This window comes from Symsagittifera roscoffensis, chromosome 5, assembly GCF_963678635.1.
Source record: "Symsagittifera roscoffensis chromosome 5, txSymRosc1.1, whole genome shotgun sequence".
NCBI lineage: Eukaryota > Metazoa > Xenacoelomorpha > Acoela > Convolutidae > Symsagittifera > Symsagittifera roscoffensis.
The window spans coordinates 44,712,678-44,736,959 of record NC_087066.1 but is presented as its reverse complement, the minus strand read 5'-3'; the positions used below and the strand labels follow the sequence as shown (position 1 = coordinate 44,736,959).

General features: G+C 35.2%; 2 protein-coding genes across 2 annotated transcripts in view; one reads left to right on the top strand and one right to left on the bottom strand.

Annotated features, from left to right (window-relative positions):
• The window catches only part of LOC134846061 (CCR4-NOT transcription complex subunit 2-like), a 421,605-nt gene that overhangs the window by 18,925 nt on the left and 378,398 nt on the right, over nt 1–24,282 (top strand). The window lies entirely within an intron of this gene.
• LOC134846745 (aromatic-L-amino-acid decarboxylase-like) lies at nt 572–3,949 on the bottom strand. Its single transcript, XM_063864134.1, has 5 exons — nt 3,895–3,949; nt 3,454–3,587; nt 3,073–3,172; nt 1,749–1,822; nt 572–658 (listed from the first exon to the last, which is right to left on the bottom strand). Exons 1-5 carry the CDS (start codon nt 3,947–3,949, stop codon nt 572–574), a joined length of 450 nt encoding a protein of 149 aa, XP_063720204.1.

Below are 24,282 nucleotides of genomic sequence, written 5' to 3'. Positions count from 1 at the left end.
TTTCAGTCTACAAAATTTCTTAAGAGATGCACGCCAAATATGAATTTATATAACTGCTAAGTGACGCAGGCCAATTATAACGAATTAGCAGTACCAGTCATTTGGAACTAACATGCCTCAATTTTTACAGCGGATGCAATTTAACTAGTATACGAAAAAGTTAATTAAAAACATCCGACCCTTCCCAGGCTTGAATATCTTATTGTTTTTCGGGTCTCCCTCCCTAACTCTACGCTACAGATCCACGAGGGCTTGTTTTTTTTATTAATAGTGATTATAATATTTTTTTAATACCCAGCATGCTATATCGCATGCTCATTTAAAACATGCTATCCATTTTCTTATTTGTCTGGAGTCTCTCATAAGTCTTTGAAAAGCTTCAAGATGAGCTCGAATGCGTTGTCTAGATCTTTTTACGTAGTCTGGATGCTACAAATTGCGAGTCGCAGAAAATAAGCTTCATCAATCTCCCATGGCGTCCAATGGATCTCTCTAGTTCCTTCAATCTGGCTAGCAGTTCTTTGTTCTGGTCGTTGCTCACTTTAGCCCGGAAGCAAACCAGTCCCATAGACTATGGTCGAAATAGCTCAAAGTTGTCGTTGCTGGTCACTAAGTTGGCGAAGTAGTCTGCCATCTGGATCGAAGTCCGGATGTGTTTCTGAAAGGCGTTGACTCCGAATGTTCGAAAAGTTATCCAGAGTTTAAGAGAGCAGAATCTTCCGCCTAAATATAAAAACTTCTCTTGTCGAGAAAAAAAAGGTCGCGTCAAGGCGGCTTGAAATTGGGGATGACAGCGCGAGTATAAATTCATTGTTACTTTTTCTCTGAGTCAAATTAATTTAAGAAAACATTGTTTTTTAAAAACGGAAAGTTTCAGTAAATGGCACTTTTAAATAAAAGAATTTTCAATTTAGATAAATTAAGCTAGTAGTGGTCATGCTTAAATCAACAAATGATGCGGCCTTACTGTAGCTGATTTTGAACTAATAGTAAAATTTTGAAGATTATCAAAGAATCAAGTTGGATTCAGAAGTACGATAACTGTGGTTCCTGCAAATCGCAAGAGGAGCTATCAGCAGAAATAGATTTAGGGAGGAAGATTTGACCAAATGCGGACCCAAAGGGTCCCCCACCCTTTGTACTTATTTGAGATATCCATTTTTGCCTGACGGACCCTAAAGTTTTTCAAGGCGCCTTCGCCAAAGTATACTAATACTGCGGGGGAAGCGGGCGCCGAAAAAAAGCAGTTTTTGGTCAACATTTCCCAAAAAGTGCCTTATGATGCCTTTTTGACATGTGTTTTCAAAAATTTGCCTGCGACGCAGAAAATTTGGTAAACATGGGGTCTTTATAGTGCTGTGGGAGAGCTTGGAAGATCAATTTGTTTGTCTTAGAAAACAGGGGCGCCAAAACTCTGAATTCCGCTCCCCCCTCGAGCAAATCCTAGATCCGCCCCTGGCTTTCAGGCTTTCAGTAGGCCTAAACATACGTGGTTTAGAAGGGTCTATTTGCATTTAAATTAAAATTATTTTTATGTTTAAAAAAAATAGCGGAACGTTGTTACACAGCTGATCATTTTGAATTTTGTTTAAAAATTCATGTCCTGTTAAAGGAAGTAAACGTTTTTGATTGTAAAAAAAATGAGACCCACTGGTATTTACCAGTGACCGAAATCAACAGGTTGCGATGATTTTTTCTCATGTTGCAGATGCAACGGGTCAACCAATGCAACGGGTCAATGCACTAGCCAGTTTGACCTTGTATTTGATCCAGACAGCTGAACAGTCGAACTGAATCAGTATCAAATCGAAATCACATTTTCCTATAGAACAAAAAAAGTTGATATAAATGAGCTGCGACATTTTGTCCCGACGTTAAATGTTTCCTATGTAGGAGCTTTTTTATTAAAATCTTAAGTAATGTTGCTTTATTAATAAGTTCCTTGGGGTTATAGCAGGAGTGGAATCAGATGGTGGGGGTTGAATTGGGGGATCGGACACCCCTCGATGATGAACTCGACTCCCTCATCAACCAAATGGTCGCCCCTGTAGTAATAACTTATGACATCCATTTTCGGCCGAACAAGCCTAAAATTTTTCTAAAGGCCTCTTTGGCGTCTTATACCCAATTATAAATTTGATCGGCCTAAAAACAGAAATCAGCCCCCTTCAGCCATCAAGAAAAACTTAGATCCGCCCCTGGTTACAGGGTTCTTTCAGTTTTCCTTTTGAGACTGATTTTCAGCGAAAAATGAGTTAATCGCCCAAAACGTACACTCATTTTTTCAAAACGTTATAAAAATTTCTTTTTCGCTCATTTCCAGCTTAACAAAAAAAACGTGTAAAAATTTTTTTCGCTTTTTTTTATGATGATGTATTCTTGAGCGTTGCCAGTACGTTGTGTCAACCGTAACTCATATATATTCTTATGAATATTACTCTTACTTGAGATTATCAAGTGAGCAGCATGAAATAATTTGCAAAATAGTGCCATCGATGAACAATGGTGTCGAAAAATTGTCATGTTGAATTATTGCAGAGAATTGAGGAGTTTTTGAACTCTTTAGTCGGATTGTTTCTAAGCGAAACTGTATTTTTAAATTTTGACGTGAGTTGAATTCAACATGTTCTTGGAAAGGTTTGGAAACTTTTTTGGGGGTTTTTTATTCTTTGAAATTTTTTTTCTCTTTTTTAGGCTTCAGTTATAGTAGTTTTTATTAGATATGCCAAATTGCCAGAACAGCGCTGTTTTTGAAGAAAAAAGTTTTATTTTAGTTTTTTTTGCGTTTTCTCTTCTTGGAAGTTCTAGAACAGTGGTATATCCTTGACAAATGCACTCTTCCTTTTGGAAAGTTTAGAGAAATGACGACAAAAAATAGTTCATAAAACTGCAACGAAAAGACTCTTTGAAAAATTGGCGACCAGAAATAAAACAAATCCCCTCCTTCCTCCCTCGTCTTCGGCACGCTGCTTGTTGAGAGAAGACCTGTTTTTTGAGAGCTCAATTATGACCTTTTTTGTGATACTGGATCAAAGTTGAATCGCTTAAGAGAAAAATAAGTAAGTGTGTCACTTCCATCTTTGATATCTCTGTCTCTGGCGACGAACATTGTGGCCTCACTAGCAGTAGAGTGAATCACCACTCCTCCCCCTGAGTCAGATGAAGACCAGAACTTAACAAAGTACAAAGTTGTCTCTTTCCCACAAAAGACCCCACTTCAGCAGCTATTACTAGAAACAGCCCCAATAAAATATGATTTTTTTTGGTAACACCAAGGTCTTTGTATAATTCGCTATAATGGGAAACATTAAATGTACTTTTTCTAGATTAGAATCATCTGAGAGGCAATTTGCGAGCCCAGGCTAAGTTTTGATCAGCTATTATCGTTTTTTTTTTGTTACGAGAGTTGAATGAACTATAAAACCTAGAGATGGATAGGGAGTGGCTGCTTACATGTTCTGGTAGTCCAATCTCCTTGGCCAGCCAGTCCATGATCACACTTTTCAGCTCAGTGCAGGCGGGACTGGAAGCCCAGAGTCTCTGAGACGACACCCAGAATGTCTCAAAAAAGAAGGAGTTATATCCAACTGTAAGTGTACATCCAAGTAAATTAAATTAGCTGAATTACTACAGTTAAACAATTATGATTCCATAAATACAAAAAAAAACTGACATGGTTGGTTCCATCATTGTAAGGAAGTTATGAGATTTTAATTTTGGTTTAAAATTTTTGAGAAAGAAGTCTTTTTGATTAATGCTTGGCTGCGTAAGCTTTTCATTGGTTTTTTCTGTTTCCGAAAAAATTTGGTATTTATAATCTTTTCAGATAAACAAACCACGTAGCTTATGTCAATAAACCACCTTTATTTGTCATAATTAAAAACCAGAGTTCACCTGTGGGAAAATAGGCGTAGAAGTTTTGATGGTGCCAATGAGTCACTCCCGGCATAATCAGTCTCTCCACAATTTCTGGAAAATTCTCAAAGAGTTCCGGATCTGGGGGCGCGTTGTCCAGAATAAGTTATTTTAGGTAGCTCGGTTTCACATTGGGATAAACTTTTCTGAATCTCAGGGTATCCAGTTACCTGGCAGAGTAATCGATAATCCGTTTACTGAATTCCTGGTAATGTTCGCTGTTAATTTTGAGTGCAAGTCTACCTAAGGTTGTGTTTTAGATCAACTTCCGATCCGTTGAAAACAAACTTTACTGCTAGATACCGATATGTCATAAGATGGCAAAAAGTCAGAAAACAAACAAGTTAAAACTAAAAGCTTACAATCCATCAAAAGGTCGAACTGTTAATACACCGATTTTTTGCGAAAGAATTTCATCATATTTGAAAGTTTAGGTAAAAAAGAAACTGAATGATACAAAGGCGATAAGGCGAAACACAGGGGCCAAGCGCAGTGTCGCTCAACTTGCGGTATAACATGAACATCTAAAAACATAAGTCGAAAAATATATATATTAATTGTTGAAAAAAAAACAAGGGGAACCAAAATTTTTGTATGCCCCCATAAAAAACAAGTAGGGGCCGAGCTAAAGCTGGCGGTACGTGTTTGATATGGAATGAGTTTGCTATAATGACGCGGAGTGAAAAATATGATTTCAAAAAATGGACTTTGCTGAAAACCTTGGTTGTTTCAGTACCAAAAATAAGTAGGAATAAAAAAAATTGAAATTATTAATTTTTCCAGAAACATAACATTTTTTAAACAAAAAATTATGGAATCGCCGCATCTGCAGGAGCAATTATAGCAACCGGTCCTTTCAATTGAACTTTTCATCTCATATTTGATTGCTTAAAATTTCATAAAATTAAAAAGTTTCTAAAAAAAAGCGTTCCAAAGTTCTAAAAAACGGTAAAAACATTTTCTAATTTCCATATTTTTTCTGGAGAAAGCAAGTTGTGGCAGCTTAAGCATTTAACAATTCCAAAACAAGTTTCTCGATTGAACACAACCTGAAAATTGACACGGTTTTTTTCGCGTAAAATCAAAATGTTTCCAAAAAACTGTAATTGTTTTAAAACAATCACTTGTTTGAAGAACTTTTTTTTTGAACAAGCTGGGCATACTCAATTATAAAATTATTCGAAAAATTGTTTTTAAATTAAACCTATGATATCAGATTCGGCACAATAGTTAGCCAGAAAAGTCCAAAACGGTCACTAAATCAAAAAGTCACATTTCAGAGAATTATAGATTTTTTGTGTGAAAAGGTTAGTAGTAGTCGCTTATGCAAAAGCAGTTCACGTAAACTGTAATTTCGATTGCACCCAAAGTCTTAGGTCTCGAGAAAAATCAATTACTTTGAAAAACGGTAAAAAACTCAAAACTTTTGCTTTTGCGAGGGCCATAGTTTTCGGTGTCAAAAAACTCAGATTTAATAAGGGGGCATTTTAAGAAATGCCCCCTTATTAGGTTGTTTAAAAACAACCTTACATGCCCCCTTATTAGGTTGTTTAAAAACAACCTAACAACCTTTAAAAACGGAAAAAAGTCAAAAATATGGGTGAAGTATTCCTCCACAGACTTTTTCGAAGGCTGTAGACAGAGTAGTTAACTAAAAAGACGCTCTAAGGGAGTATAGAGGCGCCCAGGTGAGCAGGCCGTTTTTCAATTGATACCTTTTCTTTCTAAATCAGTAAAAGTTCTGAGAAAAACTTGAAAGTTTCCAATTACTTTGGAAATAATTTCCCATAATGAAAAATTATTAACAAACCGATTTTAACAAAAATATTAACAAACATTTATTTCTGAAAAACTAAACGTTTTTTAAGAACTCATCTGCCAGCATTGTGATACAAAGTGATATACTGGTGCACTCACGAAGATCACTGCCCGGGTCGAGATTGTGCTTTTATGATCAGATGGTCGCGACCAAACTTTGGTATTTTCCGAGTGCAGTTCAGAGTTTGCGGACCAAGGCAATGTGTCCGCGACCGGCGCGACCGAAGGAAAATTAACCGCGACCGGCGCAACCAAAAAAATGTGAACCGCAACCGGCGCGACAAAACCGCAACCGCCGCGGATTAATCTCATGAGATCAAATTTGAAATTAGCAAAAATCTATTTGTATTCAAACGCCAATTCAAATCGGTTCATGTGATTATGATTAATTTAGAACAAAATGTCTCCAATTTTTAGACATTGCGTTTTAATTTTCTTTTAATTTGCTTTAAGAGCTGGAAGACAAATGCTGTTGGAGACCAAAACTAAGTTTTTAATATTCTCTATAAAGTCATTTACAATTAGTCATCTTGCTGACAGTTTCATATGTCTATATATATATATATATATATATATATATATATATATATATATATATATATATATATGTGTGTGTGTGTGTGTGCTGCAGAGAAACAGTGAGATGCCCCGATTGTTTGAAAACATGAGTCATACGTGACTCACTAGGTTGTTTAAAAAACAAACCATATGTTTTCATAGTATTTTTTCAAAAGTTGTTTCTTAAAAAAATGAGCATTCAGGTGTCCAGCCTAATTTAAAACTGAATAATACATGGTTTCATAATGTTTGATATATGGGAGCGGTAATTGATTTTCAGGGGTCTAACTGGCTCACCTTATCCTCGCCCTGTCAGACCAAATTGTCAAATTTTTGAGGCATTTAGTTCAATTTTGTTGGAAACCAAAACCAATTTTTTAATATTCTCTACAAAGTGATGTACAATTAGTCATCTTGTTGACAGTCATTTCGTTTTTTGTATGTTGTGTGTTTAAAAAAAATCAATCGAAAGCCTAGAACTTAGACAAATATTTATTTGACAGTCGTGGAAAATTTGGTAGTCTTAGTAACGAAGGCAACCTGGACAACCGTTCCTGTCAAAAATGACTGGAAAAAATTTATTATCAAAAATCATTTAAAAGTTTTTAAAACAATTATGTGTTTATAGAAGTTATATGAAATTTTGAAGTTTTTGTTCCTAAAACGGCGTTAAAAAAACTTCTAAGCTTGATATAACTGGAATGAAACAAATGTGTATTCCATTTTAATTAGCCTGCTCGCTTGCTTTACTCGCTCGAAATTGAATTGAAACTCAAAAAGTTCAGGCCAGTTTTTGTAAATGTTGCGAGAGTTTTTTGAAAGTCTAAAAATGTATTTCGAACACAAATAGAAGGGCTTCAATGTAACATATCTCTTGACTCATTCCGATTATGATTTTTGTTACTTGATTTTGCGTGAAAAACAAAGGAAAGCAAAACAAGGATAGCCGGTTACGGGCCCAAGAAGCACGGAATGTTCCCACAATGGTCTGAAATTTATAAAGCAAAAAAGTTTTTTTTTCAAATTAGTGTAGTTTTTTCTGCGTGTTGTGATAAAAGAATTTGAACAAAAAGTAAGCCTTAGGAATAATCGAAACTCTTACTAAACTAATCAATTTGGAAAACAATTTCTATGGAAAATGACTAGAAAAAAAACTCAAAGATGTTTTCAACATTTTTTTATATTATTTTTGAAATATTTCAAATTTTCAAAATTTTTGGTTTCAAAAGTTAGCTGAATTACTCAAAAAAAACTTTGGCCCAAATTAGGCTATTAAAAAAAGCTATGAAGTTTCTGAGCTATTGGAATAAGCTGTTGTAAGCCTGCTCAGTAGTATGTGTTCGGCGGTCCCCAATGTTTTAGGATAGAGAGTTGATTTGCGGGTTCGAGATAGTAAGATGGTAAGTGTCAAAAAATTTTGGCACCGAATTTTTTTGGAGTTCGAGTTTACCGATACATGTGTTTATTAGCTAACTCCCGCGATTTGATATATGTAAGGGTCATCATACAAAACTTCAGTATTATAAGTTTCAGATGGTACCTTTCAGAAATTTTTTTGATTTTTTTTTTCAATTTTACTTGTAAATACATTTTTATGCTTCCTAAATGCTTCCGCAAATTCTTCAAAACTTTATCCATGAGAAGCTAAGACTTCGGATAACTTTTAAAAGAAGCATTGGAAACTAGCTGAAGAGTAAAAATAATCTATGACTACTACTTGATAGAATTTTAATTGGAAAAATGATTTTACCTTTATTTTGAACAAGTTCTCAGTTCTTTTTTTTAATAAAATTTTACAAGAATTTCTTCTTTCTTGAGACCTTTGATGATATATGTAGCATTGTAAGTTTCAGATGGTACCTTTCGGAAATTTTCTTGATTTTTTTTTCAATTTTACTTGTAAATACATTTTTATGTTGAAAAAAAATTTTGTTTTGAAAAATGAAATAAAAAATTTTTTTTTTGGTTTTTAAGTTTCAGATAGTGAGTGTCAGAATTTTTTTGAAATTTTTTTAAGTTTTAGTTGCGAGTACATTTTTTCTTGAAAAACATTTTTATCATGAAAAAGTGAAAAAAAATTGGATGGCTGGACAAAGGTTAGTTAACACTAATCAACCGTCTAAGTTGAAAAAAAATTTCGTCTTCTCAATTAACAACTTTTATTATCTATTTTTGTGGAGTTTTAGGTCTGAAGAAAAACAAAATAGATAGTACAGAGACATTAACGATGAAAAAGCCCAACAAACTACACTTATTCTAGTAAGCAGCGAATAATCAACAATTTTCAGACTAACATTTGGATTATCATACATAAAATCAAAAATTCGGTCTAGCTTGATTTAGTAGTTTTTCACAAGTAAACAAATCAATGGCATGCCTGTCATTAAGAAAAAAAGTTATCACTGGTTCTAACTATTTTGCTCTATCAGTGAACGGATGCATCCAAAATGCTTCCGCAAATTCTTCAAAACTTTATCCATGAGAAACTAAGACTTCGGATAACTTTGAAAAGAAGCATTGGAATTTAGCTGAAGAGTAAAAAAAAATCTATGACTACTACTTAATAGAATTTTAATTGGAAAAATGATTTTACCTTTATTTTGATCAAATTCTCTGTTCTTTTTTTTAAATAAAATTTTACAAGGTTTTCTTCTTTCTTGAGACCTTTGATGATATATGTAATATTGTAAGTTTCAGATGGCACCTTTCAGAAGATTTTTTGATTTTCTTTTTCAGTTTTACTTGTAACTACATTTTTTTTGGTTTTTAAGTTTCAGATGGTGAGTGTCAGAACTTTTTCGAAATTTTTTTAAGTTTTAGTTGCGAGTACATTTTTTCTTGAAAAACATTCTTATCATGAAAAAGTGGAAAAAAATTGGATGGCAATTTTCAGATGGTAAGTTTCAGAAAAATTTTCTCAAAATTTTTTAAATTTTACTTGCAAATGCATTTTATCTTGCAAATGCATTTTATCTTGAAAAAAGTTTTATCTTGAAAAATTAAAAAAAAAATAAGCTGTATGTTTCAGATGGTAAGTTTTAACAAAAACGAAGTTTCACTTTTCAGTATGGGATCATAAACCAATATATTAAAGAAAAAAACGATAAATATTATACCGCTCCAAGGGATATCAGATCAATTTGAGAGCTCCTTATGGTTGATTGCTTTTATATCCCACTTACTCTTTTATTCCCCAGAATATCTGGAGAAACGATAACAGCTCCATTATACTAAATAATTTTTAATGACGTATTTCATCTTTTTCACATAAGTATCGCACGATCATATGACAGATGCATATAAACTTTTCCCGACAAAATTACTGAATCGTGAATTGCTTTCTTGAGAGATGAAGAAACTTCAATTTAAAAAAAAAACTGGAACATGTCCCATCAAAACTGCATGGACTTTTTATTGGATCTAAGACACAAATATGCAAAAGTTTTTAAGTTTTGACCAATCAGAGAATCTTATCCAGTTCTCATTTTGACTCAACCCGTTTTTTCCGTCATATTTCTCGCAACGATTAATTTCAGTTCTGCTTTATCATTTTGTCTTTAGTCTTCTTAAGTTTTTATCATGTTTCTTAATTTTCAAAAAAGTTATCATCCGAAATTGTCATTTGCTCAGCCCCGGTACACTTTTATACTGAGAAAGATGCAGTTTCATTTAAATTTTTGTGTCTGATATTTCTGTATGTTAAATTTTCTATTTTTGTCAGAGTGAACTTTAAAGAAGATTATACATTTTACTAGAAAATGATTACAGTTTTCGTAAACTTATCTGCTCTAATGTTAATTCTTTCAATTGGGGACTACAAAAACGATGTTCTATCATCTCTTTCAGTGTAGTTTTTCCAGAGGTTAGTTGCTAAGATGCTTTTTAAAAAAACAAAGAATTTGAAGAGTTAAATTATATAAATAAGTAAACAATTTTCTTCATCGTATAGCAAACTTACTACAAAAATTCACACTTACAAATATTAAATACATTTAGTTATAATGTTACTGATAAAATTCGAAACATGCACATCATAATTATTATTCAAGTTCTTCTAAAAGAAATGAAGAAGAAGAAAGGCTGAATAAATTGCGTGGACTCCAAACATTTTATCCGTTTTTTTCGTAGTTTTCTGGGAACTTTTTGCCAATAATTTTGGTTAAAAAGGAATAAATTGTTCTTTTTTGATGCAAAGAAAATCCAAAGTATTAAGTTCTGTACAATCGAGCTATCATGATCCAGTGTTCTCTTCTCTGGTTTCTTGGAGCTGAGTTGATGATTGCAAAAAGTATTCTGTTAGTTGCTGTATGTCATCAAAAGGGTAAGATCCCTTTCAGTTGAAGCTGTGCTCAGGAGTTCTTTTAATAATTTGCACGAATGAAAAATTGTCCATCTTTGCAATTGTTAACTGATTTACATCTATAAACAAACAAATGGATGGTTTGATGGTTCAGTTTCGGATAAAAAAGTATGATTAATGACTTACACGTATTTAGGTAAAGAATCAACAAAGTCCCAAACACAAGTCTCATGTAGTGGACAAAAGTTAGTTAACACTAATCAACCGTCTTAGTTGAAAAAAAATTTCGTCTTTTCAATTAACAACATTCATTATCTATTTTTGTGGAGTTTTAGGTCTGAAGAAAAATAAAATAGATAGTACAGAGACATTAACGATGAAAAGGCCCAACAAACTACAATTATTCTAGTAAGCAGCGAATAATCAACAATTTTCAGACCAACATTTGGATTATCATACATAAAATCAAAAATTCGGTCTAGCTTGATTTAGTAGTTTTTCACAAGTAAACAAATCAATGGCATGCCTGTCATTAAGAAAAAAAGTTATCACTGGTTCTAACTATTTTGCTCTATCAGTGAACGGATGCATCCAAAATGCTTCCGCAAATTCTTCAAAACTTTATCCATGAGAAGCTAAGACTTCGGATAACTTTTAAAAGAAGCATCGGAAGCTCTAGACTTTGTTTTTAACAATAGTCATGGAATCAGTTTGACTAATTATCACAATCCTTATATTATGGCATTTGATCTCACATCTACTCACTTTATTCATACTGAATGGACCAATTGCACCATTTCATTAGAACTGAACTTTGATGCACCGCTGGGGGAAAATGTGTTACTTTTCATGGGAGAGCGTGCATCAACAGTTTACGTGCGTTCCGATAAAAAAATAGCTAAAAACACTCTAATGAATTGAATTGGTGAAAAAAGGACAATTTACAGGTTACTGAGCTTATTAACCGATGCAAACATTTGAAACATCGATTTCTCGGCATTTTTCCCGCTAACTTAATACAATATTGAACCGCGACAATACTTTTATGATAGTGAACGCATCAAACTCAGACCAGCCAGGAACTCATTGGTTGCTGTTTGCTCAAGATGGTGGTCAATTCTTTTTTGCAGATCCTCTTGGACGAAGCCTACCCAACTATACACATGTATACAAAAATATGAGACGTTCTATTCATGAGGGAAACCAAATACTGATGAATAAGCCAATCCAATCAGCTAATCGGTCTTGTGCCGACTTTATTGTATACATATTGCTCATGTTATAATTTCATCTAAATTTCCTATAGGTTTCAAGGTTAACGACCATGACATGATGCGTTTTGCTAAGCATATGATGTTATAATTTTCTGATACTGATGCATTTCTTTAATGATTTACAATTTATTTTTAAAAAAAACATGTTTTATGGTTGCTAGAACATTTGCCTCTGGCGTTATCGCAGGCTCTAAAAATCGTTTTCAGAATTTAAATTTCTTTTCCATTATAAATTTAACAAACAAAGTATTTGATCAATCTGTAAACGACCATACCCACTCAAAATAATATCAATAATTTTAGAAAACTCGGCGGCATTATCACCATTCAAAATATTAATGAAGCGTTAAATTGTTACATTAGTGATTAAATCAGTTTGATTTTGAGTGGATCGAGTTTGTGAAGCAAAGCAATTTTGTGGTAATCTTCTTCGTAGAGAAGCACCACCAATGTCAGTTGAGTTGTTAATGGAATTGTTGTAATTGACAGCAATTTTTAATTTTTCCATCAGGGATCCCGATAGGTGAAATTTATTGCAACCCAATATTAGATGATTGAAAGATGAGAGTAGACAAGGTACAACGAAACTGGTTGAAGCCATCTTGTTCACTACGTTGGCACAATCTTTTGTTACTTCGATGAGAACATGGATGTGAGGAGGGGCATCGTCGAGCAATTGAGGGCAATACTCGTTGTGAAATGAATGGGTTGCAAATGCAAAAATTGTGTTTAGAGGGAGTTGTGAGGTGTCGGGTTCAGTGTTTTGAATAAAAAATTTGAATTTCTTTCAAAATTTTTCAAAAAATTCAGGCGACTGCTCATACATTGCTTCAACCATTTTGCTGATTAAATCAAATTATTCAGTCGTTCTTTTTTCTGTTTCAGGCAACTCTACACTTTTTTATGATTCGAGTATTCATCATCCGCATCGTTTTCATCACCAGTTTCAGCGCATTCTTTTTCGGGACGGACTGATCGTTTTGACTTGTATCGTCTTTTATGATGTTTATCATTTACAGCTGAGGATGCGGAGGAGGAGAAGGTGGAAGAAGATGAAGTCTTTTCACCAGTTTGTTTTTAAACCAATTTTTTTTATCTTTGAATAATTATCTGCCAAACAATCAAATTCTTTTGTCGTTAGGGTCACTGCTTGATAACACTTAAACACACCATCTTCATTCTTTTTATACAACTTAACTGTGATATATGTACCGTTTTGTCAAAAGTTTTCGTTCCAACTCGTACAATGCGTTTTTCTCCCGATGAAAATCATAGTAAAAGTCTGTATCATTTTCTAGCGAGGAGTAAATAGTGGTGATAGTTACGGTAGTGACTTGTTGAATCAATTGTTTTATGATAGAGTGAAATGAAAAATGAATTGGGTAGAAGATAAACAAATCTCTGTGGTAAACCTAAAGTCCGAGAGGGAACATCCAATTAATTTTCGTGATTGGAAATTTATGAGGCATATAAACTTTTATTTCACCTGTCATTATTGTCTGGCACTCCTTAAGTAGCTCGTAAATCAGGATACGCATTCACGTCGGTACACGTGTAAATCCTTTGATGTGGTCAGCTGCATGCCTTAATGTCTAGGAGGCATATAAAACAGGATTAAGGTTTTTCACTGAAGTATACTTATTCCGACCTAACTGGCGGGTTAGAATTACACTTTTCATAAGTTTTAATCTGATGGCCAGCCACACATGCAGCCGCACCTTTCTCACCCACACATTACACTTGCTTTTGCATATATCTGAGTTGGTTTCATTCTCTCAATTCTTTCAAATTTTCGGTCAGAAGCTTAGTTTGTCAAAATAATTCTAACTTAAATTGACTGCTCCTCTACAAATCATTTCCATCTCAGTTTATGAGAGAACAATAATCTACCAAACTTATACGAGAGAATCAGTTGCCATTGTGCAGCAGCAGAGAGAGGCTAGCATCCTCTCCATTCAACGACCTCGCCGCCAATCAACAATGGCAAGAGTGGTCAACGAAGAGTCATATAATGCTGCCCAACTATGTGCTCGATCACATTGACCTTCTTCGCCAGGAGCGTAAGTGGATGTATGAAAGCCCTACAGTCCATCAATCCTGCCCGGCTCTCGAAAAGACTGAAATAAACGACGAGGGATACCTCGAAGAATCACCAAGAAAAATACTTTTTTGGTATGATTGTGACTCCATACCCCTTTACAAGAACAAAGAGGAATTAATTCGCGATTATGCTGAAAGCGAGGGCTACTGGGACATTTAAACAACCATCTCTTCTCCCGATTCTACTGTTCTAGATCAAGTTACTCCACTCTCCTCTATTTTGGCTTCAGAACTAAGCAGTGGAACACAGAATTCCATCACCCCAGTGGTGGACCTGGCTATGCCTGAAACTTCGCCTGACAATGCTTGCTACGCCCCGAAGAAAAGGAAGATAGAGTTTAAACAGTTCTGAAAACTTAAGAAACTTTATTACATTTTCAATCTTGCTGAGATTTTGTGTTGTTCTAAAATTTTTATTGAAAAATTTATCAACTAATGTGTACAAATTTTTAATGGATAACTGACCTCAACGATGAATTAAATTTTGTTTTGTTCGTTTCAATCAATAAAAAAGAAATAAAAACAAAAGAAAAAAATCAAAATAATTTTGAAAAGTCGGCATAAAAGTCTAAAAGTATAATTTTTGATAAATTTCTCGTCAAATCCAACTTAATTATATCAGTTTTCTTTAATGCTCATTTCGAAAAATCATAAAAGATAAACCGAATACTCTTCCTTAGATTTTATCTAATGATGTTAAAGTAAAAAACATAAAAATGTTTTTGTTATGTTTTTTCATAATAATTTTCAAAATATAAATATTAACACAGAAAAAGATAAAGAGAAAGAGAGAGAGAGAAAGAGAAAACTGGCGATCCATAAACCCCATTAGTATCCCTTTTGGGATATAGCTTTTTCAAAAAAAAGCTATTTATGGATGGGTCCACCAATTCTGCCGGTTAATCAACCATAGTTACTTTTGGCTCTTTACACTCTCTATTTTTGTTTTTTTTCTCTCTCTCTCTATTATGTCTACAGCCTGGTGGGGTTAGCCAGGACTCTTAGGAGTAGATTTTAGAGAGTGTATGAGCCATTATAAAGCATTATATATAATAAAACCACATGTCTATAACAGATTTTACGTTTAATAATACTCATTTTCAGGTTAAAATGGTTAAAAAAATCAATATATGTTTTTTTCTCGATTTTTCAATATGGGTTACAACCCTGTCTAAGAAATCACGACAAATTGACTTGACCACGTTTCATTGGATTTGGAGACAAAAAGTTTTTTTTGTAATTTTTTTTCACGACAGGAATATGTACTAAAAATGAAACATCTCGAATTTTTGACCCTACATTAAAGTGGGGCAAGCGTTTAAGAGTTCCTAATGAATAACAATGCCGGGTAGTTATTGCCTACTGCACCAAACGGCCCTGCATCAATCTTTTGATGAACTATATGTGAAATTTGTCATAGAATACTAATTTATTTGAGAAATGAGCAAAATTCTCAGCTACCATTTATCATTTTTGTCAGGTATGTTTGACTTGACTTGATTGGTGGGTCTTCCTTGCTTGACTTGATTGGTGGGTTACCATTTTGGTTGAAACAAAAAACTTGGCAAAAAAATTCAAATGTATTTTCAATATTTAGTCAAGTTGACTAAACAGGGAAGTTGATAATAGCAGTGGTGTTAACATTCACACACTTTAGGTAAAAGAAATAAAATTCCCGGATTGATCCCTTCATGGAATTGTCAGCTACTCTAACCACAAGTATTTATACTATTTAATACAGTTGAGTCATTTACCCGAAATCGAATTGACAGTCATTTCATAAAACCATCTTAGACCCCAAAACTACAACCACTTCAAAGCCACTGTTGATTTTATGCTTCACCCACGTAATTGAGTTTAATACGGTCTTGATCCAAATTTGGTTTTTGAAAAACTTCTCACTTCTCGCTTTTGCTTTGTCAAAATCAGCTTTGGTAAAACTTGATAATTTTCTTGAAAAGAATTCTTCTTTCCTGAACTCTCAATCTCGAACCAACAATGCCTAACTCAAGTGGAAAACAGACACCAGTCGTTTGTTCGACCTGCTCGAAAGTTTTTAGTTCACCAAAGAACTTGAGACGATATGAACAAAATATCCATAAGATAATCGCAGCCCCACCGCCACCAACTAAACGTGACGAATGTCGAGAATCCTTCAGCTCGCCGGCGGAAGCTAGGGAGCATGTCGAGCTAGCTCACAACGTGTCAACTGATAGTCCTTGTATCTACTGTCATACAGTCTTCCTCTCGGTTGAGAATTTCCGGCAACCATCAATGTCGAAAAACCATCAACTACCCATTTGGACTCCCGGAAATGAGGTGGAACATCAACTGCTCCAACTGAATCTGCGTTTAGGGAAAGTTAAAAGTTAAGACGATACGAGTTGAGCGTTAGGGAGGATGAATTGGATCTGATGAATTTAATCATGCGAAACAAAGAGGAAACTGATGCGTTGATAAACAAAAGAGTGCAGGAAGGACCCTGTAAATTTCAACTGCATGTGGACGTGAGTATGATAAAATTCTCGAGCGATACAAACGAAACTGGTGACGGGGAATTACGCCACGAGAAGACAATGTTATATCTGAATTCTAAGATGATCAATGTCTTCTTCAATGGAATCGAGAAAGAGACATATTTGGAATTGATTGAGCATATGGTCAATGCCATCAACACGTTCGCTTCTCACGGTAGCGGTTGGATTGTGGAGCGCATCGAAAAGCTGGCTGTAAGTTTTGCAGCATTTTCTCCGATCCGTGCTGACTCATACATTGATCTTCCCAAATAATTGAAACCGGTGAAACAGAGTTTCACAAATATTAAAACGAGAAAAGATCAGAAGTAGTTTCTATACTGCTTTGTGGCCGCGTACCATGATCGATATTCAAAGACCACAACTGCTCTTTATTCTGCTGCCCAAAGCTACCAACATCAAAACAAAACTGAAAAATTACAAGCTCTCCCAAGAACATGTTGTGAAAATTGAAGGCTGGTACGAGATGCCAATGGGACTATACGATATTGGCTGATTTGAATAACTTAACAACTGTCAAGTCAATGTATTTCGGTGAGCATTGATTTTTTGACAAAACATTTGTTTAATCATCTATAACACATTACGTTCATCTAGAAACCCGAGCACTCAATTGTTTGTTTTCATTAGGTACAAAGAAGGTGAATTGCTACCTTTGGGAGTGTCCAGCAAAAACTCAAGTGATCTATGTGTTGACCTACTACTACTCAGCAACGGACAAACTCATCACTATGTGCTGATCACTGATTTGATGAGGGTTGTGGAATGTGTGCGTCGAAAACTACACCGAGACCGAAACCAAATTTGCCGCAAATGCTTCCATACATGTTCATCCATCGATATACTACAAAGACACCAGGAAATGTGCTACCAAGACGAGGGAGTGGTAATCACTATGCCAAAACCGGAAAAGGACACTCATCGTTTCAAAAATTTAACTGCCCGCTGGTATGCACAGAGAGTTATTTACTTTGACCTCGAATCACTACTACTACCCGTATACGGACCGCAACCCGACCCCGAAAAATTTAGCACCCAAACACTAGAGATTCATCAACCATGCGGTTACGCTCTGGCCGTTGTTGAATTTGGGAAGCGCGAAGTTTTAAAGTTTGAACTGAAGAGAGGAGAAAATGTTATAAAGGAATTGATCACCTCGCTCGAATTGTTGGCGAAACAAATATACCTCGAAAAACGTATTACACGTTCACTGGCACACCAAGTTGCACGCCTGAAGAAGCGCACACTTGTTGGATATGTGAAACAGAATTTGCTGACAATGACCAAGTTGTACTTGATCACTGTCACTATACCAACAAGTTCTTGGGATGGGCGCATTACGAATGCAACATCAATCGAAAAACGGCGAACTATATACCCGTAATAGCGCATAACTTGTCAAACTATGATCTGACAAAAGCGCTCTCAAACAGTAATCTCGAAAACACTTACTCAGTGATCCCTTCCACTGAGGAGAAGTATATATCACTCACGATGTCGGTTTATATCAAATCATACACCGATAAAAACGGAAAACTCAAAAAGTGTATGAAAATCTACGTTTCATAGACTCCTATAAATTCATGCTGTCCCCCCTTTCAAAACTCGTCGAATACTTGCCGGAAGAAAAATTTTTCCTACTAGAAAATTACTTTGAAGAACTTGGTAACTCAGCAGAACAGATAGCATTGCTAAAACAAAAAGGTTTCTACCCGTATTCATACTTTAGTATTTTTGAAAAATTTCGAGAAATTCGACTACAAAAATGTGGAGCAACACTTTACAGGGAGGGGAAATAAGTGTTTCTAAAAATAAGTACAACCACGCCATTAAAGTTTTCGCCGAAATGAAATGCGCATCACTAGGCGAGTACCATGATATATACCTAGCAACGGATGTACTACTACTCGCTTCAGTATTCAAAGCCTTTCGTGAAGTTTGTTACGAAACGTACGGATTAGATTGTGCATGCTCTTTCACGGCTAGTAGCCTCTCGGGCGATGCATTCTTAAAAGTCTGCAATGCAGACCTCAAGTTACTTACTGAAAGGGAGCATTTGAACATGGTTCAAAAAATGATTCGAGGAGGGATGTCATCGATATATGCACGCCGTTTTTTTAAAGCCAACAATAAATACCTCGAAGACTACAATCCTGAAGAGCCCTCTAGCTATCTTTTGAATATAGACGCTAACGATTTATACGGGGCTATTATGAAACCTTGTCCCCTTCCCATCAAAGATTTCTCAATAGTTGAGGAAAGTCTCGAATATATTTTGCAAACCGACGATAACTCTGAGTGGGGATACATTTTGAAAGTGGATCTCAGTATACCTGATGAACTTCAAGATTACTTTGCAGAATACTCGCTAGCCCCCTCACGTGAAGTTATCGGTACGGATAAACTAAGTAACGAGTAAATACAGATGTTTGGGGAGTTGGGGGTCACGTCGCTACCAAAGGTACCAAAACTGGTTCAAACATTAGATCCAAAGGAAGGCTACGTTCTGCACTACCTTACATTAAAACTCTACATAGAACTAGGCTTAAGAGTTACCAAATTGATTAAGGTCTTAAAATTTCGTCAAGGTAGATGGATGGAGCCCTTTGTCGATTTAAACACTCGATTGAGGATGTAAGCGCGCAACAAATTTGAAAAGAACTTTTACAAGCTCATCGTAAATTCAGCATTCGGAAAAACTATGGAATCAAAACTAGGACGCAAAAAACTAGAAATTATTAGAAACGAAAGAGAATTGCTTCAAAAAACAGCTTTGAGCACGATGAAAAGCTTCCAGATAATCGACGAGGAAGTTGCTACTGTTTTTTTTTGCTGTAACGAGTATTTTTTGGGACAAACACATGATAATTGGTGCAAGTTTTTTGGATTTGTCGAAAAGATTCATGTTTTACTTTCATTATCGGCAAATGAAAGCAAACATGAACCTTGAACTGCTATACAGTGACACATATTCGTCTATTTATGCGATAAAAACCGAAGACGTATACGCAGATCTGCAAAAACTGACCGATAGTTTCGATTTTTCCAACTACCCAAGCGATCACTTCTTATTCAGCAATGTGAATAAGAAGATTGTACTGAAATTTAAGGACGAGGCGGCGAGAAAAATCATTGCAGAATTCATCGCGTTGAAACCTAAGCTCTACTCGTTGAAATATGCAGGTTAGTATTGAAAAAAAGCACCTCTCCAAGTCCCCTCCATTTCTTTACATTAAGGGTTCCATCCATTGGGGTTTTGGATCTTGTTGGGACCAAATTAATAACGTTTGTTGATCCCTGTCAATTTAATTAGACATAACTAGCCCTGAAAGGCTCTAATTCTTCATTTAAAAACTTAAAATGAAGAACCGTTCATCATTTAAAATTTTTTAAACAAATACTCACCACAAACGCACTTTTGTAAATTTTGACATGAACAAATTTGAAATTTTGACATGGAATGATTTTTTGATAATGAAACGATTTGGAATTTTTATGATTTGGAATGAATCAAGATATTTAAACTTTTTGGAATTGAAAAAATTGGAATGTTATCAGATATTGAGTCTTCAAAACATTCAGATTTGGGAACCGTTTTCGATAATAACACTAGAACTGGGCTTGCGAATTTTCATGGGCTTACAAAGCTAAAATATGTTTATGGGCTAATCTTTGTTCTTCAATTAGATTCAACTAGCAAGAGGAGTGCAAAAGCAGTAGTGCAACACTCCCAGCAGCAACTTACACACCAGAGGTTCAGGGAAACATTACTGAGTGGAAAAACCCTTCGTTTATACAACTACTCACTCAATAAAATCGAAAGCCCATACCAACATAACCATAGCGCAGAACCGAATTGCCCTTTCACCCTTCGATAGTAAGCGGTTCTTACTATTCGACGGGATAGCTACATTTCCCTTTGGACACAGGTATACAGAAGAAAATGTGTTCTTCGAGGCCATTGCGGAAGAAAGCGAGTGGGCAAACTCACAGTTGACATATATCCCGACTTATAGCAGCGAAAACAGCGAAAGCTGGCAATCACCGGAATTCCGGGTCCCAGATTGCGGCTTTCTTCAAGAAAGCTATAGGGAGGAAGCGCTTCAAGAAGAAAGCGCAGCTAGCAGTTCAAGAGACCCTCCGCCTATCAATAACCCATTCATTCTAACAGAAGCGTCTGTTAGTTCTAGTCAGAAAAAAAAGAGAAAACTTGATAAAACTGATCAATAAAACCTTTTCATTTAAAAATGTCGGCTAAATTGCCTTGTTACTTGTCACGGCTGTACATTTGTAAATATAAAACATTCAACAAACATTGTTTTAAGTTAAATAGACCGGCGCAAAAGAGACTGGTAATTGCAACTCACCCTTGAAGCAGGAGCGAAGGGATGCGTATTTAGTTTCCCAAAGTAAGCTAATAGTAAGGCTAAAAGAATCAAAGTGGTATAAGTCAAAAAAAAGGGAGAGTTGGAAAAAAGTTTGAAAATAAAATAAGAAAAAAGAAAAGAACAATAATTACCAAATTTTTTAAAAAGGAAATATGAATGGTACCTTATGTAAACTCATTTTTATATGAACGAAAAGGATTTGCTTATAGATAAAAATAAGCGAGAAAACCGCAGCCGGTTATATCCATACTTATTTAGTGGTGGTAAAGTTTGAAAGGGATTAAAATTAACCACCGCGCGAAAATAAATACCAAAGTTTTTTGTCTGTCGGGTGTCCTAAGAGAGTGGGTCTTTTTATTTTGGGCAGGGTACTTTGGGGGTCTTTAAAAAAGATGGGTCCTTTTGGACCCTACTTTTGGTAGGACCCCAAAGACCCCTACCGTCGAAAAGACCCCCCCCCCTAAGGACACACGGCGGATTACAATACTACTGTCATGTTTTTTTTTTTTCAAATATATGCCTTCTCAAATATATGCTCGAATTTTTCACAGGTACTGTTTCATACTAGAGCAGCAAACATCCTACATTGCATCTCGAAACTTGTGCGTGTCGCTGCAATATATAGTTTTTGTTTATTTTCTACCTTATGGCTGTAGGTGGGAAAATAAAGAAAACCGTACATGCATTTTAAGTAGTTTCAATAAGAGTAGTAGATGTTGGAGGTGATCAGGGGGGGGGGGGGGGGGTTGCATGGAAGACACCATGTATTAGGATACGTTAAAGATTTCCGGTCTTTCATGCTATGTATTAAGATTGGGTATAGAGTCTACAATGTATTCAGATAGGGAATACCGATGATAAGATTTTATGGTTTGTGTGATGGTAAGATAATGGTACAAAAAACGTATTTTTTTTTGGTTTTTGTGTGTAAATGTTTAATTTTTTCGCAAAATTTTTGGGGGCGCGTTATCTAATTGGGAACAATTAGTTGTTAAGTACGAGTAGATTGTTGAATTAAATTTATGTATTTAGTTTTTTGGTGCATGGTAAGTCAATGGTAAGAGTTTTTGTGCAAAAATTTGGAATTTTTATTTAAAAAAAATTAAAATTTTTTCGAAAAAATTCAAAACACGATAAGATTTTGTGTAATTTGATCTGAAAAAAATTTATTAGATACATTTACTTTCTATCCATCTGAATCTATTCTGAAACCTACTGAAGTTCGAAAAGTCAAGTTTTTGAGAAAAAAAATTAAATTACAATGAAAATATAGAAATCACTGCATTGTATAACAAGTTTACCGCAACATTTTACTTTTTAATATCATAAAATCAACATAACACGACATCATGAATAAATTTACTACACCAGAACAGTTCTTATAAGTTCAATGGTTTTGTATGAATTCCGTCATCTTGTACTTGTCTTTTTGGATAAAAATAATTTAGTCCTTTCTTTGTCTGTTCATATGTGGCTACCATATGATTTATAGTTCTGAATTCTCTGTTAGTAGATGTAACGTTAATTGCTCCATCAAGCACTCTCCTGTATTTTGACATGGGGCCGTCTCCAGAATCTTCTAGAACCCGTTTATTTAGTCCTTTACTGCTAAGTTTGAACTTATCGGACTTGTTGTCATAGCAGCAATATGTCTTGCTACACAAACATAGCATTTCTGTACATTTAAATTCTTCTTTAAAACGTCCCGGCTCCCGCTTGTCATGCTTTTTAAGCGTACTGCAACACGTTCGAGGGAAGAAATTAGGTTTTGCATCCGCCTTGTAAGAGTCTCTACAATCATTTTCCCTCATTTTTTCCCAAGCAGCTCTCTTATCTGGTTTGATTCAGTCGTATAAATTTTCTTCAGCAAGAGCTAAGTAAAGCGAGTCTGTGTCCATCTCTAGCTCTTCAAATTTGTTTACATCACAAAATTCGTTGAAGAAGTTATAGTAGAGTTCCAACATTCTCAGTTTCGCATACTGCAGTATGAAAAATCCAACGATGATGGGTTCTCTGTGTTCAATGGTTGATTTCAACAGCTCCACCTCATACAAGTCTTTTTCAACTGTATTCAGTATTTTGAACAATGGCTAATTGATTGCCTTGTGAGTTTTTTCATCGTTCAGATATTTTGTGATTGTATGCCTGGATCTATCCATGATCTGATATCCATATGAGGAATTACCCAAAAGTTTCATTGTTTCTGCTACAACTCCTGACAAAGGGTTTTCATCTCCTTCTCTTCTAGCATCAACCACTGACTGAACGAAATTATTAAAGCATTTCCGAGGAGAATATTGAACAAAACGGTAAATTTTGGTGCACTGCAATCCAAGTTCCATATAAAAGTTGAACAGAGGAGGAGTTATAACTGTTCCATTTTCTAGCTTGAAACTAGATATCAGCATTCTCTGGGGATGCTTTAACATTTCGTTTTCGATTGCATAGTTTTTCATGTAGTCTCCAATATAATTTGTTCCAACTTCAGTGTTTTTGAAAATTGGAGGAAAGTTGGCAAATTTTGATTTTAGCACATCTGGGACAACTAAGTCGCACTGAACGTAACCAAAAAGAGATCCATCTTTTATTTTTGCTAGAAGGGAGTCTGTAGAAAGAGGTCTTTTGTAGAGAAATTGGGTTCTGACGTGATTTTTCATCTTGTCATCGGTTTTGAAACTTTCCCACCAGTCACACTCCCACATTTCTTCCACTTTGTATCCTTTCTCTTTAATGTATTCTCGTCGCATATCATCCATCTCTCTCTTCTTGTTTCCTCGCTCAGTATCCTGTTCTGTTAAGGAGGGACGAGCTTCTTGATAGGAACAGAAGTGGTAGTAACATCCCATTGCTTCAAACACTGTCTTACAGTGATCACAATAACCGTCCACATTAAAACAGTCGATATTTTTCTGTTTTCCAGATGTGAAAAAGCTCTCAACTTTACATGCTGGTCTTGTTTCCTGATAGAAAGACATGACCATATTTTCAAAGTTGCGAGTTCGATTATGTCTAGCCTTGAATTTCTGCATATCAGTGTCAAACTCCCATCTCGTGTACAGTCCTGTTGGCATATCTTGACACATTGAGAAAGGGTAAAGCTGGCTTGCATCAATTCCAACGATTGATTTACAAACATTTGATGAATTTCTGATGTATGTTTCATGAACTACAGCTTTTCGAGTGATAACAATGGAAGGACCACCAGTCATTTCCTCTCTAATTTTTTCACACAAATCTTTATCACTTTCGCAAAATGGATAAAACTTGTAGTTTGTGGATTTGTGTAGACATATGTTTGCTAGATTTGGAAGTGTGCATCCAAGTTTTAACATATCTATCCCCTGTTTTGATACAACTGAATCATTTATTGCCTTGCTTCCAGGGTTGGAACTACA